The following is a 16,522-nucleotide window of genomic DNA, read 5'->3' as shown; positions in this document are numbered from 1 at the left end:
AAACAGCAAAATTGGATTTATTTGTGCTACCAATTTATGATGTCACTTGATGTAGGTTTTTATTTTCATTCTCCTATCTCACCATCCCCTTCTGAACCATGCAAGTTATAATACACTATGCCTAATGTTACTCAGTAGAGGAGCCAAAGAAATGCTATTATTTGTCTGGAGCTAGGATGGACTGAAAAAATATGACAGATTTTATCACATTTTCTGTGAATCAGTTCAAGTATTTAGGGACCCCTCAAAAGAACCCATATTATAATAATTTATAAGGATATAGTATGGTCTTTAATCTGATCTTAGTTTCATGAATGGAACTGCACAAAAGAATAATGGAAATTTTTTCTATAACTTAAACCTTACCCAGGCAATTTAAACATATTTCTTTTACTCAACTCCTGCCACTTCATGAGGCATGAGCAAACTTAAAGAAATGGACTTGGTCAAATAATCACATTGTTTATAGCTATAGCTGACTTTAAAATAAAACAAAATGTGGTTATTTGACTAAGTTTACTGAATTTATTGATAGTATTAATAAGTATAGATTCTTGCCTGGAAGAAAAAAACTAAAAATTCAAGAGTAGGTATGATCATAAAATACGTATTATTAACAACCTGCTAATTGTAGTTATTCTTGGAGAATACAAAGAAATAAACAATATTAGCTACATTTCTTAAGCAGCAATTACGATTAGCACTTTTTGTATGTTCCTTTATTGAATCCTCAAAACAAACTGAAATACTTGTGGCTATTATTTTCTCCATTTTACATATAAAATTTGCATAGAAATCAAGCACATTCTAAAAAGACTTGCATCCAGGCCTTGATTAAGAAGTGATTTACCTTCTTGCATCTCAATTGACCAATGTAGAAAAAACATCCCTCTAACATAGGCGAGAGAGAGAGTGTGTTGTGTACCAAGGGAATGGGCTGGACATTTGGCAGGGAGATAAAGAAAGCTGCAAATCTTAGCCTGAGTTCCCCTCGGAAACGGAAATAAGTACCACTTTTCTGGGAGGTCCAATCTTGGTGCTGTAAAAGTGAGGCAGGTAAAGAGAGGATGCAATCCAAGGTGCTATGCTCCTGCTGTATTTCACTTCAAGCAGAGCTGCCTCACTTCAAGTCACAAAGAAACACAACTGCTAGCTTGGCCTCTAGGTTCAGTCAGCCACACAGCCTGTCTCCAAATAGGTGGTACTTGAGAAACTGCTTGGGAATAGCCCATGCAAAGAAAAAAGAGGAGATTTAGCTGCTTGGCTGCTCCTTTTGCTGGACATTCTGACAGCAAAAACCACCTAGAAAACCTGGGGAGATATATGAAAGATTTTTCTGAAAAAGTGGGAAGCAAACCAGCCTTAGGAGGATGGATGGAATTCAGATAAGCAGAAGGGAGAGCGAAGACTGTGGGCAGACTAAGGAAAGGGTGTCTAGGATTTTGTCTGGGAAGTTCTGTGACAGGGTATGTGCTCTAAGAAAGATTTTCAAATTATGAAAGTTCCTTTAGAACTTACGCAGCTCTTTCCTGTAAAGTATATTTGTTTCCGTCTCAGTGACAGGAAAAATAAAAGAGAAGAATAAAATATTTAAGAATTTATTCCATAAATTTTCCTCAATTCTCTAGCACATAGTTCCCTTATTGAGCACTGATTAAAGATTATAAGTGCGTTGTGCTTTGCTGAAGATAATTAACATCATTTAGTACAGAGACACTGGACTTAATTTCTGTGGTCCATTCAATCATTTCTCTTTTCAAGATGGCACTGCATCTTTATCTCTTTTGATTTTTCTCATTTTTTATTACTCTCGTGATCTTATAAGGCATAATGAAATAGGTTTTCATTAATTTGCTGATTAAAAATTTAAATCTGGCCTTGCCAGAGGTGTGAGTTATTTTTGGTGTTTAATGGCCATTAGTGTCATTTAAAGTTATTGACCTAAAACTTTACTTTGATTTAAATGAGTGAGCTTTGATATTAACTTGTTTGTGATCAATTCAGTCATTTTTTGGTAGTTATTAAAATAAAGAATTTTAAAAGATAGCTTGATAAATGACAGCAAGAAATAGATTAGCTATAATAATTAGGTACAAGAATCATTAAAATGTAATATCAATATTTGATCTAAACTGGAATCCAGTGGGATATTTTACTTAAAATCTAAATTGTGAAGAGTCAAAATTCATACATACTTTTCTACTTCTTATTTGACTCATTTTTATCCAATTTATTTTACATTTTCCAGATATCAGTAAAATTAGACAGTCAATTAAAATTTCATGGTCTACAGTATTATCTTTAGACAGAACTGGAAGCAATACTCCAGTTAATAATCTAACTATAAAAATAGCAGTATTGCTCTAGTTTCAGCAAAAAGAAATTATAATTGCCCAATGTCCTAATTTCTCTTTGTTTAAGAAATTTAGCTTTTGCTACTCTTCTATGTCCTCAAACTTTGTGATAGACTATGCTTGATATTGAACAAAAAATTGGAACTTCCTCATTTTCTTTTCACTCTTTGGAATCTAAATATTTAGAACTGTTTCTTTTATATAGACTTAATTTAAGGATTAAATATGCATTAAACTGCTTTTTAGTGATAAAATAAATGTGAGCGTTAATCTCTATTATAGTTATAAAGTTTATAGTGAACAAGTATCACAGCAGGCAACCTAGGACTGTAAGGGTAAATTATTTCCCTTTAGTCTTTATGTGCTTTCTTGGAATCACAGAAAGCTTTGTCATCCATGTTTCAGGTAAAAGAGCTTAGCAAATAAATTTGATATGATACCCAAGCTTGCTTCTGTTTTATTCACAGTAGCCAATCAAGTGGAAGGGAAAAGGTATGAAATCAGACAAAGTCATCTATTACTTTTATTTTCCTTTTATGCTGCCCACCTTGCCTAAGATTTAAAAGATTTAAAAGATTCAAATGTTGGGTATTCAGTCATTCTATACAGTCTGCCTTCAGCATGTCTGTTAACCTTGAAATGTTTACATACTTTTGGAGACCCAATTTTATATATGTTCTATTTTTTAATGCCACTATAAAATCTATCAATGTCACTTAACTGTCAGGCACAATTAATTGTTCCATATTTCTGCCTTTTTGTGTCCATAATGCAATTAAAGGAATAATGTGGTACAAGTATTCATTCATATTTTCTATCGGTTGCATGATCAAACTACATCTACACATGTAATTGTCTTCAAATTTTTATTTTGATAGAACATTTAAAATGAAATGCCTTAATTTGTGATCTAATCATTAAATAAACACCGACTTTTGATAATTTTGGAAACTAATTTTATTCAATTATGCAAACGGTTTAAATATTCCTATTAAATGGACATCTAAGAATAAAGACTTGAGAGAAAAAGTGTGATCAGTAAAATGTGAATCACTGTAGTGGGAAGGTTCAGGAAGACAGATGCATACACAGTAAATCAAGTATCAGTGTTTGGTGATACCAAAACTGAGAACAGTCCAGGGACTGAAAATCGTAGGTTAGTTAAAGCCACAAAACTTTGTGCTGAAGTCAGTCAGACACCGGAGTTTTAGGACATCAGGCCTCAGCAAGGACCACAGTGAGAATAGAAATAGTGGCCTTGGAGAGCAAAGGCCAAATATTAGTATCAGCAAAAAATCATTAGATTAGGGTTAGCATTTCATTCTCATAAGAAATCTATTACCATTCCCAAAATAGAAATAAGGCATTGTGGCCCTGAAAGATCATCTTGCCAAGTACACAAAGATGGGAATTTGAGCAAACTCAGTGAATGATCTTCAGCTTTAATACTGGGGACAGTCTTTTTGGTGTTAGGTACTTTTCAAGAAGCTTGGCAAATACCTCTGAGGCCCCTTTGTTCAAAACAGATTGTGGCAAAATATCTCCTCCTTTCCTTCTGTTGTTTCTCTGCATTGAGTTCTTTGGCAGGATGAGAAATTGGGTTATTGAACATTACTTATTGATTGCTAAGAAGGTATCAGGCATAGTGCTAAGCACTTTAAAACGTTCATATCATGTAATACTCACGACTCTGTGACACAGGTACAGTTAATCCCCACATTGCAGGTGAGAAACCTGAGGACTTAGACCGTTCAGTAACTTGGCACACAGGTCACAGAGAAATCAAATGTAGGGACTAGGATTCAGACACAGGCAGTTTGAACCCAAAGTCCACATTCTTACCTACTCTGCAAGCAGCACCATGATTGTGTAGGATGGCAAAAGAGAAGAAAAGTAATCCTTAGGATTAGCATTGCCATCATCATTAGCCCACACGTGAAGACATCTATGGTTAAAACCCAAAGTTAGGATTATCAAGCCTTCCTTTTAGATCTCACAAAGGCTAAGCACCTTAAAAAAATGCATGTGTGTACATACAAAAATGTTACATCACATTTCAAAGAGTTATTGGAATTCCTAAAGGTCAGATTAAGAAACTCTAATATTGAAAGTCATTTATATGCAACTAAAATTTAAAGCTTTTTTATCTTTATATAATGCTCAAATTTGTGCTGCTCTCAGCAACCATGTTATTGGTAAATTATGCTTTGGAAACTTGACTGGTCTCAAGAGTTAGACTGATATGGTAGGATTTTGATCCTACCCTACCTAGTGAGTACTGAGTCAGTTACTGCTTTTCCCTGTGCCTCAGTTTCTCAACTTGTAAATTGGGGTGATAACAATAGCTAGTTCAGAGGTTTGTCTTAAGGATTCAATGAGTCAACATTTATTATATGCTTAGTAGCAAGACAGTACAAGGTCAACTCATAATAATAGTTCATAACCTCCTTTAATTTTGACCAATGAGTTTTAATGTCATGAGGAAAACAATCCTTTTGATACATTTATTTCTCACCTCCCTATTGTAACAACCAGAATATCGTCTTGAACACATAATTCATTTAGTAAGTATTTGCTGAATAATTAAAAAGGAAACAAAATTTGAGTATTGTCCCACTTTCAAATATGCATGTAAAGGTCTATTGCATTTTTGGAAGCCTTATCATATTCCATGATGCTCACATTTTAACATACTTTTAATGTATTGTCTATAAATATTATAATCTCAACATTAAATCCTAGTACAGCATATATATACAGATATATATTTTTATATGTAACCAATTACTTTCTTGGCTTCTGCTTTTCTTCCCTATATTTTTGTTGCTAATTATTCATGCAAATCTCTGAATTTATTTCTAGTAAGTTTCTCCAATTTGTACAGATAACCGGGCTTATCCATACTTGTGGTTGTGTTTTGTCCTTAAGTACCAGGGAAACTTATATGGGATGAAAGTAAATTACTTGCATGTCTTTTATTAATATGTCATTTTCAACCCTCTAGTTACCATTGTAACTATCCTTTGAAAGATTTCAAAGAAGGACAGAAAACTTCTATCTTTCTCTTTCTCTATGAATGTTACCAGAACTACCAATTAAAATGTTCCAGTTGAATCTCATATGTGTATCCTACCTTTTTTTAAAATGTCAGTTACTTGGTACAGTTTGATTTTAGTTGTGGATTCTTTCCTTTTTTTGTAAATTATTTCTTTATTTTGTAAATTATAAACCATATTTTGATATGTGAAAGAGCTGGAAATTCTATTTCTTAAATATTTGTTTTTAATTTTCTGCATTAAATTAATGATATGATTAGGTAGTTTGCGTCCATCTACATTGTAGCAAGACTAAGTTTTCTTACTGTGTTTTTTAAATCTCTTATTAATGAAAAGAAAAATTAAATGAGAACATAAAATATCTATACTAATTATGTCATAAAATCTCTAATTACAGTTAAATCTCTGGTTTTCTTTATCTTAGAGTGCCAAGATATTTTATCATCTGTTTGTATGATAAATGCTTGTTGTTTAGTTTCTTTCCATAAAACATTTAAGGCTGATATTATTTATTCTTAAATAAATGTTTACATATTATTATAAAATAAAATGCATCCTTATATAACAATAAAAATTATCTCTAGATTAAAGTTTGAATGATAATGCATAGATTAAATGCTTCTTAAATATTTTTATTCACACCAGTCACCTGGTATTTTGGCAAAATGCAAATTTCGATTCAGTAAGTGTGGGGTGAGACCAGAATTTGAAGAACAAAGATATAGGCCATCTTCAGGTCATCTAATGATGATTCAACAGAAATTGCCTGACTATCATAATTAAAATGCAGAATTATTCTGCATAAAGCACATGAGTGCTAGATAAATATAACTTACTTTTCTGGCACTTACTAGCTGCTTAGGCTTGGGGAGACTAATTTTTTGTAGTAATTTAAAGGATGAACACACTTGAGAACTACTGATTGATTGGTGGATGTTTCAAAATAAATCATCAGTTTTAATGATTTTAATTTAATTATTGACTATCAGCTTATGAGCCTGAAAAGACTGGTGTACTCAGGGCAATATCAGACCACTGTTCTTAAGAATTGTCCTTTTCTGAAAGTTAAGGGAAAATTTTATGACATATAAACTTTGACATAGGCAGCTTGGAAATTTTGTTTGATGAACTTTAGATATCAGCAGATATATTTTTATAATTTAAAATGTTTTAATGACCAAAATGCATGTTTCTTTGCTATTGAAAATTCTTTATTTCTAAATCCTGGAGGTAAATTATGCACTCAAATCCTTCTCATGATGTGCTCTTCTAATTGAATAAGATAAAGAATAATATTTGGCCAGAAATTTGCTGCATGCTAGAATATTTTTGTGTGACTTTGTCAATAATGTTGTGATTCACTTGTTACTGGGATCTAGTAAACTAGAGCTTCCAGAAGTTAAGTAAGATCTCACATAACTGTAGGTGGGGAATACTCCAAGTTACTCACTTGAAAAATAAATCTGATCGTGTGTCTTGGGACAATTCTAAACCCACATAAACTCCCTTCTTCTCCAATGATGATATTACGTGGACCATATCATTAGTAATAAACCAAACATTGGAAGCTTGTTTCTTACAAATTGTATTGGCTGATATTCTCTTTGGGCAATTAATTATGTTATCTGTATTTCATTTTATATAACTTTTACAAATACAGATACATTTACAATTCAACAAATACTGTTTTGCTCTTGTTAGTGAATAGGGCATGTATGCCAGTTATTTTATTTTCTTTCCTTTGCAGCCATCATTGTTAAAAATTAGTTTATCATTACTTGTTTCAATATAATGCTGACTACTCACTAGTGTTTTGGTGCTATTTGTAAGAGGTTGGCTAATTAAGTTGGTAAGACAATATATATAAGCCTAAAATTGGGCAAATGTCTTTATTTTTCAATTTTTTTATCTCTCATTAAAACATTTGACAGTGATTTTTGTCACGAAACCAGTCTTGGAGTTTTCTCTGAATAAAGTGGCATTCTGATGTCAGGATTATTTTGGAATTTCAGAGGAAATTTAATAGTGATGATTTTATGAAAGACCAGAAATGTCTTAGAAAGATATTTCTCTATTTTGCATTACATGATCACATGTATTTTAAGAACACTTTGATTCAGTCTGATTAATAAAGCCTTCATTCTTTATACTCTTCTTTTCCTTGTTTTGATGGGATTGGGAATATAACATGCACAGGCCCTTTCTTTGACTATATAACAGCTTCTTCAGCTGACTAGCCCTGTTAAGAAACTATCATGTTTGAGAACCTGTTGTTTGGTGGCTGAAAGCTCTTAATAAGGTCATGTTTAAAACCACACACTAGACAATGTGGGAATGTGCTTGCATTTCTCTACAGCTAAGTTCAATTTTCACTAGCAAATTGGCTAGGCAAATTGCACAGCATTTCTTATTCATCAGGCAATTGTGCACTGTAACATCAAGTACTCATTTGCTTTTTTAAAAGTGAATTAGAATCCAAAACGATAAATTCAAGTTATAGCATGATAATTATCAAAACTGTGTCAGAGTAAAAGCAAACGCCATTCATTCTAATCTGTAGGTTCAGAGATGGCTCACAAGGGATGGGGTAATAGGAAAGGAATAAATTCATATTGTTAGACTAGACCCATGATTTTGGGAATGTTTTACAAAAGAAAATAGGTGGTTGTAAATTACCAATATTAAAGAGCGATATTTCCATTAATTACATATCTCTCTTCAGAGTGTTTCTCTTGGAGGATGGCAGCCTCAAGATATATAACGTTACCAGGGCAGATGCTGGACCATATACATGCATGGCCACAAATCAGTTTGGTGTTGCTAAGAGCACTGGAAGCCTGGTCGTAAAAGGTATTTCATTATCTTCATTTGTGCCTGATGAATATTGGAAATAGGTATGCGCAGCATAACCTCTATCATAGAGGCAAACCTGGATCATGTTATACGTGAGAAATATTTGACATCGTAATGTATTTAAGAGTTGTATTACCACACTCATTAATACTGTACACACTTTGCCAGTAGGATACCATGGTCAGTGTCAGTATTTTGCCAGTTGAAAATCCTGTCAATGCAGAGTTCAACTTACAGCTAAAATATTTGAAATTTTACAAATACCTTTGTGTGGGGGGCCATGGACTATTTTGATAAAACCACTCTATTATATTGTTCTTGGTTAAACTTCACTCAAAAACTCTGATTTTTTCTGAAATGTTACATTTATATAAGGGTACTAAGTATGTAACCAGCTTATTTATATAATTCTAGGTATACAACTAGTGAAATGCAGTCTGTTGCACATACTTTAATAAGCAGTTTATTTCAAAGAGAGAAAAAATTAAAACATAATGCCCATGTGAGTCATTATTATATTCTCATCGTAGTAAACAGATAAGCTCATACAATTTGGGAGGGTAAAACTGCATACTCTTTTTTTTTGTATGCTGTATGATGGGGTCACATTTCATTCTTTTTCCATGTGAATGTCTCTCAAAGCATCATTTGTGGAATTTTTGTTTGTTTTTGTTCATTTCTTTGTTTGGGGAAGGCATGGACCGCGAATCGAACCTGGGTCTCCCACGTGGCAGGTGAGAATTCTGCCACTGAAATACCTTTGCACCTCAGGCATACTCTATTTTTAAGACCTTTAAACTAGTATCAATCCAAACGTCCCTATATATATATCACCAAGGGACATAATTAGTATTGAGGTGTCTAGTCCCATTTTTGCTGTTTTATATTATTGAATCTCAGCTCATAAAACTAGTATGTTTACTGGAAACAATGCCACTGCTATCATTTGCTTGCCTCCCAGATGCATAAAAATGACTGTCTTGATAAAGCAGTTTGAGCAGCTAATGAAGCCCAAGTGATTAAATTCTGCAATTGGTGCTTTCTCATCTTTTCTATTAAAAAACATACATATTCAATAAAAAGTAGTTAGCTGCTAGTCATCAACTATCCTTTAAAATGTCCTAAGGAAAATGAACACCCACTGATATCACTAAAAGATACTTCTTTCAACTTGTTTCAAGTATATTACATTATGCCAGCAACTGTCTGAGGAATTGCTCAGAGGAGATATGACTGACATAACCTGATGTCTCAAGATCCAACCAGTGGGGTACATTTTGAAAACTGTATTTCCTTAACATTGTATTCTCTTCATATTTTTAAAACAGAGATATACTTATTGTTTCAAGATCTGTGCTACAGCTATATTTCATAATAGGATATTTCTTCAACAAATTGTTGCTAGTCATATACTGGAAAAGATGAATGTGTTATGTTTAAAGAAATAACATGTCTATTTAAAAAAAAAGAAGAAATTCATTACATCATTAAAATTAAGAAAATATAGGTAGTAAACATTCATTTTTTACCACAGAACATTCAACTATATCGATGAATAAAAAGACATTGCAATTAAGGGATCTGTGTCTGTAGAAATTCAGGAGGAATTAAAATATGAAATATAATGGTTAGAAGTATAGAATGAATTTCCCAATAAAGTTTCTATAGAATGCTAGTGATCTGTGAGCTAGACCAATGGTTTTGCTGTTAAAAAGGAATGATGGGGGTGCACGGGTGGTTCAGCAGTAGAATGCTCACCTTCCATGCAGGAGCCCTGGGTTCAATTCCCAGACCATGTACCTTAAAAAAAAAGAATGATGGGGATTCAGCCTGACCCTACCCCTACCCTAAAACTTCACCTCACCCCCTACCCCTACCCCAAAACTTCACCTCACCAGCTAAGAAAATAAAATTAAATTAATAGGTGGTTTGAGCTGAATGAATAGTTTTTCCTCCTAAAATTTTCCTTAAATCTTTGGGATCATGTTACTTCCTACTTGCTATGAATTTTTGGGAGAAGATGCATAAATATTAACTGAGAAACTCAGAAACAGTGAAATGTGCTTAGTTCTTCTGGCTGTTTGAAACTATTGTGTACCCAAGAAAGCCATGTTCTTTATTTCTCATACGATATTGCTGGGTGAGAGCTCTTTAATTTCTTCCATGGTGGCATGACCCACCCAATTGTGGGTGGTAACTTTTGCTTAGGTAGTTTCCATGGAGCTGTGTATCCATCCATTCAAGGTGGGGTTGCTTACTGGAGCCCTTTAAGAGGGAACTATTTTGGAAAAAACTCAGTGCCGGCAGAGCCCACACAGCCAGAGACTAAAAGAGTTCTCAAGGTAGCAATTGCCAATGTGTGACAGCCATGTTTTCTGCTAGAGAATGTCCAAATTCTTATGATGGAAATAAGTAGCTCTATGTTTTAGGATATTCCATGAAGAACACCGTGATCCCCAGATACTTTGTTCTCTCTACAAATAAGAGAATATTTTATCAAGATTGCTCAGTTAAAAAAAATCAATGATAACCTGACAGGTTTTTCATTTTAAGCCTATTTCTAGTTTTCTTTGCTGGGGCCATTGAAACACTATTATCCCTTTCTGCATTCCTAATCACCTTGACCTATTGCAATTTTTTTTTCTTTTGAAGCACTCTTCATCTTCCTATAAACTACATAACGTACTTATTTATTATGTATATGTTTTCTTGTCTACCCTTCCCTTCCTTTAGAACAGAAGCATCATGAAAACAAGGATATTTGTTTATTTTATTCAACTGTGAATCATTCAACCTAGAATCATAACAGAAATCAATATTTCAATATATTCAATATATTGAATTATATGCAATATTTCAACATAATCAGTATTTATTGATTGAATGAAAGGCTCTTATCTTACACTCTTTAGTTCACAGGGATATTTACCATCCTGACCTCTTTGCTCTAAAATCTGGAAGTTTTTCATTTTTCAGGGTTTAAGCTTCTTAGAACACTTTGCAGGAAAGAACACCAAAGGAAAACAGCAAATTTTGAAATGCTTTCACTTACCCAATTTTGGGATGGTAGTTGTCTATTTCTAGTAGACACAGACCTCCTCACTCTGCAAATGAAGCCAAACATGGAATGCAATTAAAGACTTCATAGAGCCAACTCACCGTTCTGGTACTTTCAGCACAGGCCCTGAGGAGGATATACATGTATAAGCAAAAAGAGTGCATGTTAACATAGCTGATACCAATATTCATGATTATTAATTTATTTTCCAGTCATTTGTACCCAATAATAAGAAAGAAATTTTGGTTGCAATTTTTAACCTTCATGAAATATCCATATCCCATTTTAAGAAGAAACCACCTTGTCAATGACAATATAAATAAAATGACACATACACAATATACAAATATATGAATAAAAAAAAGGACTACAAAATGCAAAACGTGTGTACAGTATGAATAAAAGCATCTTTAGAAACTCTGCTTTTTTAATTGATCTGTAACATATCATCTGTGTTAAACTGGGTGATTGCCATACAAATTCAGTTCCTATTTAAGTCTGTTATTAGTACATCCTCCTAACTAGACTGCTCTTTCTAGTTCCCTTTCATGTAGAAATGTTGATGGCATCACTGCCAAGGGATTATTATTTTCCAATTTATGAATTTAAAGCTTTGACCTGGGAAAGGGTTGTAATAGGGTCCATTGACTCAACTATTTTTTTGACTGTTCAGAGTGCAGCCATGTGGTAGTTAAGATGACAATGTGTGTGTGAGTGTGGATTTTCTCGTGTGTAATATTCATCTGATTGCTGTTCCAGAGTAGAATATGATTTTGTTTCTCAAGCCAAAACTAGCATATAATGACCTTAACAGTAATAAGATGGTAAGGAACAAATGAGAAATTTCAGTAAAGCTGATAAAACAATCATCTCTCTTTGAATTTACTTATCAGCCTCAGTCATGCAAGAAATGTTGTTGTTAGATAATATGTAAAAAGATAATCGTTACAGCAGTAAGATATTTTCCAGCTTAGTTTTTAGCTGATATGGCTTATCGGCGTTAAGAGGATTCTGGAGTTATCTGCACTGTATATCAGAAATTTCCATTTCACTAATGCAGCAGGATAAGGCAATTTTCCATTCAAACATCACTAGCACAATTAGCGACAGCCTTGCCAGAGCCTCAGAAGATGCCCAGTGTAATTTGAGGACCTGTTCCATAGGCAAAAACAGAGAATCGAAAGGAAATAGAGTTTAAAATTTTCATTTTGGAGGACTTAGATTAGAATTACACAGTGTACAAACACTAAGAGGTATATGAAAATCACATAAAAGGGGAAATTATTTGATCTGGCATTTGGAAAATTATTAAAAAGCAGAGTAACAGCAGGCTATAAAAATGATCTTGTTTGCAGGCAACATTTGTTTTTGTTTCCCCACTGGAGAAGTTTTGGATGTTCAATTATAGGCCTCATTGCTTCAGCATTATTTTAAACTGAAATGTCGGAACTTGGAAAAGCATATCTAATGTGCAAATTAAGTTTATTGCTGCTCATTTAGTTGTTTATTCTTTGTGATAGAAGTCTTTATTATACCAGCATACAGAGTGGCCTATTCATTTTCTTCTGCAGAATGGGGGTATTGGGTAATATGGGTCTACATATACTAAAATAAATACCCAAGATAACTAAATAATTAGAAGCTTTACAACTTTCAAAGGCAGTTGAAAGGATTTGAGGTGTTGAGTTCAGCTTTATGGAGAAACCCAGCTTTATTGAGTCAACTGAAAGTAACATTTCAAAGAAATAAAAAGATACACTGGCATATATCCTATCACATTGTAAGTTGTTAAAAGTACTCCCAGTATTGCTAACATCACCCTCAAAATGTTCAATCCCAAACCCAATACTCTACAAAGGGTATTTTGTAATGTTTTAATACAACAAGGATTTTTATTTAAAACCTTGTCAGTACGCACAATTTTCAAGGTGAAACATGCAAAGTGAAATACTATACTGGCCAGAAATGAAACTTTCTTTCCACCTCTAATATTGAAAACAAGGCTAAGTGAATTCTTGAAATCTGAATACCATGATCCCTTCAATGTAAAAATGTGAAAACAGAAAACTTATCGATTGAAGCAAACGCATTGCTTTCAATGCCATGTAGGTCTTCATAACAATTGAGCTAGTCCATAGTCCTTTAAAAGCATCAGGGATACCACTCAGAATAAATTTCCAAGTATGTTAAGCAGTTATTTTTATGAATGTGTGGGGCAGCATATTAAACTAGTTAGGAGCACAGTCTTCAGAATTAGATCCATTAGTTCTATTACTTACCAGCATGAACACTGGAAGAGCTTTTTTCTTCTCTTTCTTTCTTTCATTCTTCCTGCCTTCCTTCCTTCTTTCCTTCCTCCCTCCTTCCCTCCCTTCCATCCATCCTTTCTTTCTGTTATTGTTATTATCATTTTCATTATTTTTATCATAAAAAGCAACATTTATTGAATTCATATTCTGTGCCAAAAGCTTTATGTATATCATCTCACTGAACTTTCAGAACGACACTTTGAAGCAGACAGCATTAGTGCTGCTTTTTGCCAGGGGAGACTGAGGCACAGGTTACTGAAACTACTCGCCCAAAATCCCTGTGTAAGTAGCAGATATTGTTTTGTTTTTTTATTTTTTAAAATTTATTTTCCTTCTTTTCTAACTTCTACTACATTTATATGACAATAAAGTAATGAGACCAATAAATGCATGATACCATGACTTAAACCCCAGAGGACATGAAAATATAGTAATTTGCACATATCAGTACACTTCCTCCTAAATACCTCAGCATTGATTCATTATCTTGAGTATAATATTTGTTTATATTTTTAAAAATGAGATAAAAATGTATATATTATGAAATGCCTAACTGCTAAGTGTACATTCACTGGATTTTGGCAAAAGCATTCACATATCCAACCCTGTATATACCAAGATATATAATATTATCATGCTAGTGTAGAGGGTTCTTTCGTGGCCTTTCTTAATCAATCCCTGTCTCCACTCCACTCCTTGAAGCAACTGTTAAGACTGTGCTACCAAGATTGCACACGCAATCTAAATTCGAGTAAAATTTCATACAAATGCAGACTCCTTTGTATCTGGCTTCCTAACTTCAAGATAAACCACTAGCTATGCATTTCCTATTTTTATTAAAAATAAACAATATAAATATAAATATGAAACAAAATAAATTTTAACCAGTAGTAGTTTTAATCTGTGCAGTAAAAATATCTTGACCCGACCCACGGGACAGACGAACCTGGACCTGAGGGAGGGAGTGAGAATTGGAGGGACAAGAGACACAGAGAATGGAGACAAGACAGGATTCTGATCAAGTCTCGTTTATTGAGGGCGAATTCAGGGTATTTATGCAGTAAGGAAGGGGAGGTGACTTGAATCGGACGTCAGCAGAGGTTGGGCATTACCCTGCAGTTAGGCAACCAGTCAGCAGAGACTAAGCTGGGAAAGGCAGATCAGCCAAGGTTGGTCAACTGATTTCGGGGAAGGGCAGAGCAGAAGTGAGGAAATAGAAACTTAACTTGAGATAGAAACTTAACTTGAGTTAGTACCTAAGATGGCGTCAGACCACAAGATGGCCAGCACACTGCCGGTGCCATAAGCAGTTTCCCACAATATCGTAATCAAATAAACAAATCAAATCAAGTAAATATCTGAACGTACAAGTACTAATAATTTATCCTTTTATTTCACTTGAACTCTAAGTCTCTGTCTTCAGTTCCCCTCTCAAGTCAGTACATAACGTATTTGCTTGCACTTGTGCTCTCAGTATTTGGCTAATAACTGAAAGTTCAGTAACTTTTCTTTGACTTTATTCTGATCCTAAAAGAAACATTTAGCCTACTCTGTTTCTCAGGCATTCAATCTTTAAGCTAGCACAGTGTTACCTATGGTCTAGTACCCTGTTTTAAGAATATTATATAGCAGTAAGAAGTAAAATCTCCCAAGTACGACCTAGGTTATCGGTGGTCTATGTATCTCGACTATTCAGGTGAGTAGTTAGAGAAGCCCAAAAGGGATGTGGAGGGGAAAGGATGAAAGGGAAAGAATAATCAGATATGATAAAGTGCAGCCCAATTCTCCCCTTCTGGCTTTTATTTTCTCACTTTTAGCCCCAACACAATCTTAAAATTTCAGAAGGAATTACCCTTTTTCAAAGGAATTACCTATGTCCTTGCAAAATAAAATTTCTTAATTCCATGTCCTAAAAAAAAACTGCAGAGGTCTTTAAACAAATAATTTGCTACAGTCCAGCATAAAATTATCAGTTGGAGAGTGGAGAAACTGCTATGTATTTATAAGAATTTAAATATCAGGCCATAAGTACAGAGTCGTTCCTTGTTATGTTTTAACAGCTTTGAAAATGAATAGCTGACATATGTATTTTATTAAGTTTAATCTATAGTGCATGCTTGTTTTAAATAGTTGTCAGTCCGTTTTAATTATTTGTTAGCATAGAAGGTCTGGTTTTGCATCCGACATTATTGCTTGCTAGAGAAATATTAAGTATAACTTTGCATGATAACTGTGACATGTTTTCTTATTTTGACATCCCAACTTTAAACACTTGTTTTCTCTTGATTGTTCCTTCATTTGTTTCTTTTACTCTGGGGAACTTTGCAGTATTTTAATATTTATTTTAAATAATTTATATATTGAAATGGACAATAAATAGGTCGTAGTCCCTGCAACTGTAGTAGAATATATTGACCATGATTACTTTGTGCATTGAAACAAAATTATATTCTGCCTGTGGTGGTTATAATAAATTTTGAATGTAGATTTTAATCTGTACAACACATGCCTGAATAGATAATCTTGCACGTGGCTAAGAGGATATAAAACATCCTAGATTTAACAAGTTTCTGTATGAAGAAGTCATATATATTAAATAAAGACTAATAACTACCTCATTTTTGCTTGCTAGAGGTAGAGACTTAAGGACTCCATCATACTGATTGCGTTCTTATTTAAATGTTTTTCTCTGCCCAGGATTTATTAGCTTTTATTTTTCTGTGTTTGCTTTCTCTTATGTTGGTAATTTTTTTTTTTTTATGTTTGCTTAGTTTTCTGCAGCCTTGACACTAATCTATTTCCCAATTCTGTCCTAATAGTCTTCCTTTTATATCAACCTTCCCTTGTTTTCTGAAGTTGTGTTGCCTAAACACAATGGCTTTCTCTTTCTTA

The 16,522-nt window shown here is 33.7% G+C and overlaps 1 protein-coding gene across 3 annotated transcripts in view; it reads left to right on the top strand.

Annotated features, from left to right (window-relative positions):
• CNTN6 (contactin 6) overlaps positions 1–16,522 on the top strand; it is a 386,131-nt gene that overhangs the window by 315,294 nt on the left and 54,315 nt on the right. For all 3 annotated transcript variants that reach the window (XM_077128663.1, XM_077128662.1, XM_077128664.1), the window contains one exon: positions 8,133–8,260. In XM_077128663.1, coding sequence (XP_076984778.1) covers positions 8,133–8,260 — 128 coding nt within the window. The remainder of the gene's footprint in view (positions 1–8,132; positions 8,261–16,522) is intronic.

Source organism: Tamandua tetradactyla, chromosome 15 (genome assembly GCF_023851605.1).
Source record: "Tamandua tetradactyla isolate mTamTet1 chromosome 15, mTamTet1.pri, whole genome shotgun sequence".
Taxonomy (NCBI): Eukaryota; Metazoa; Chordata; class Mammalia; order Pilosa; family Myrmecophagidae; genus Tamandua; species Tamandua tetradactyla.
The sequence above is the reverse complement of the archived record's forward strand: the minus strand, read 5'-3'. Positions and strand labels throughout refer to the sequence as shown.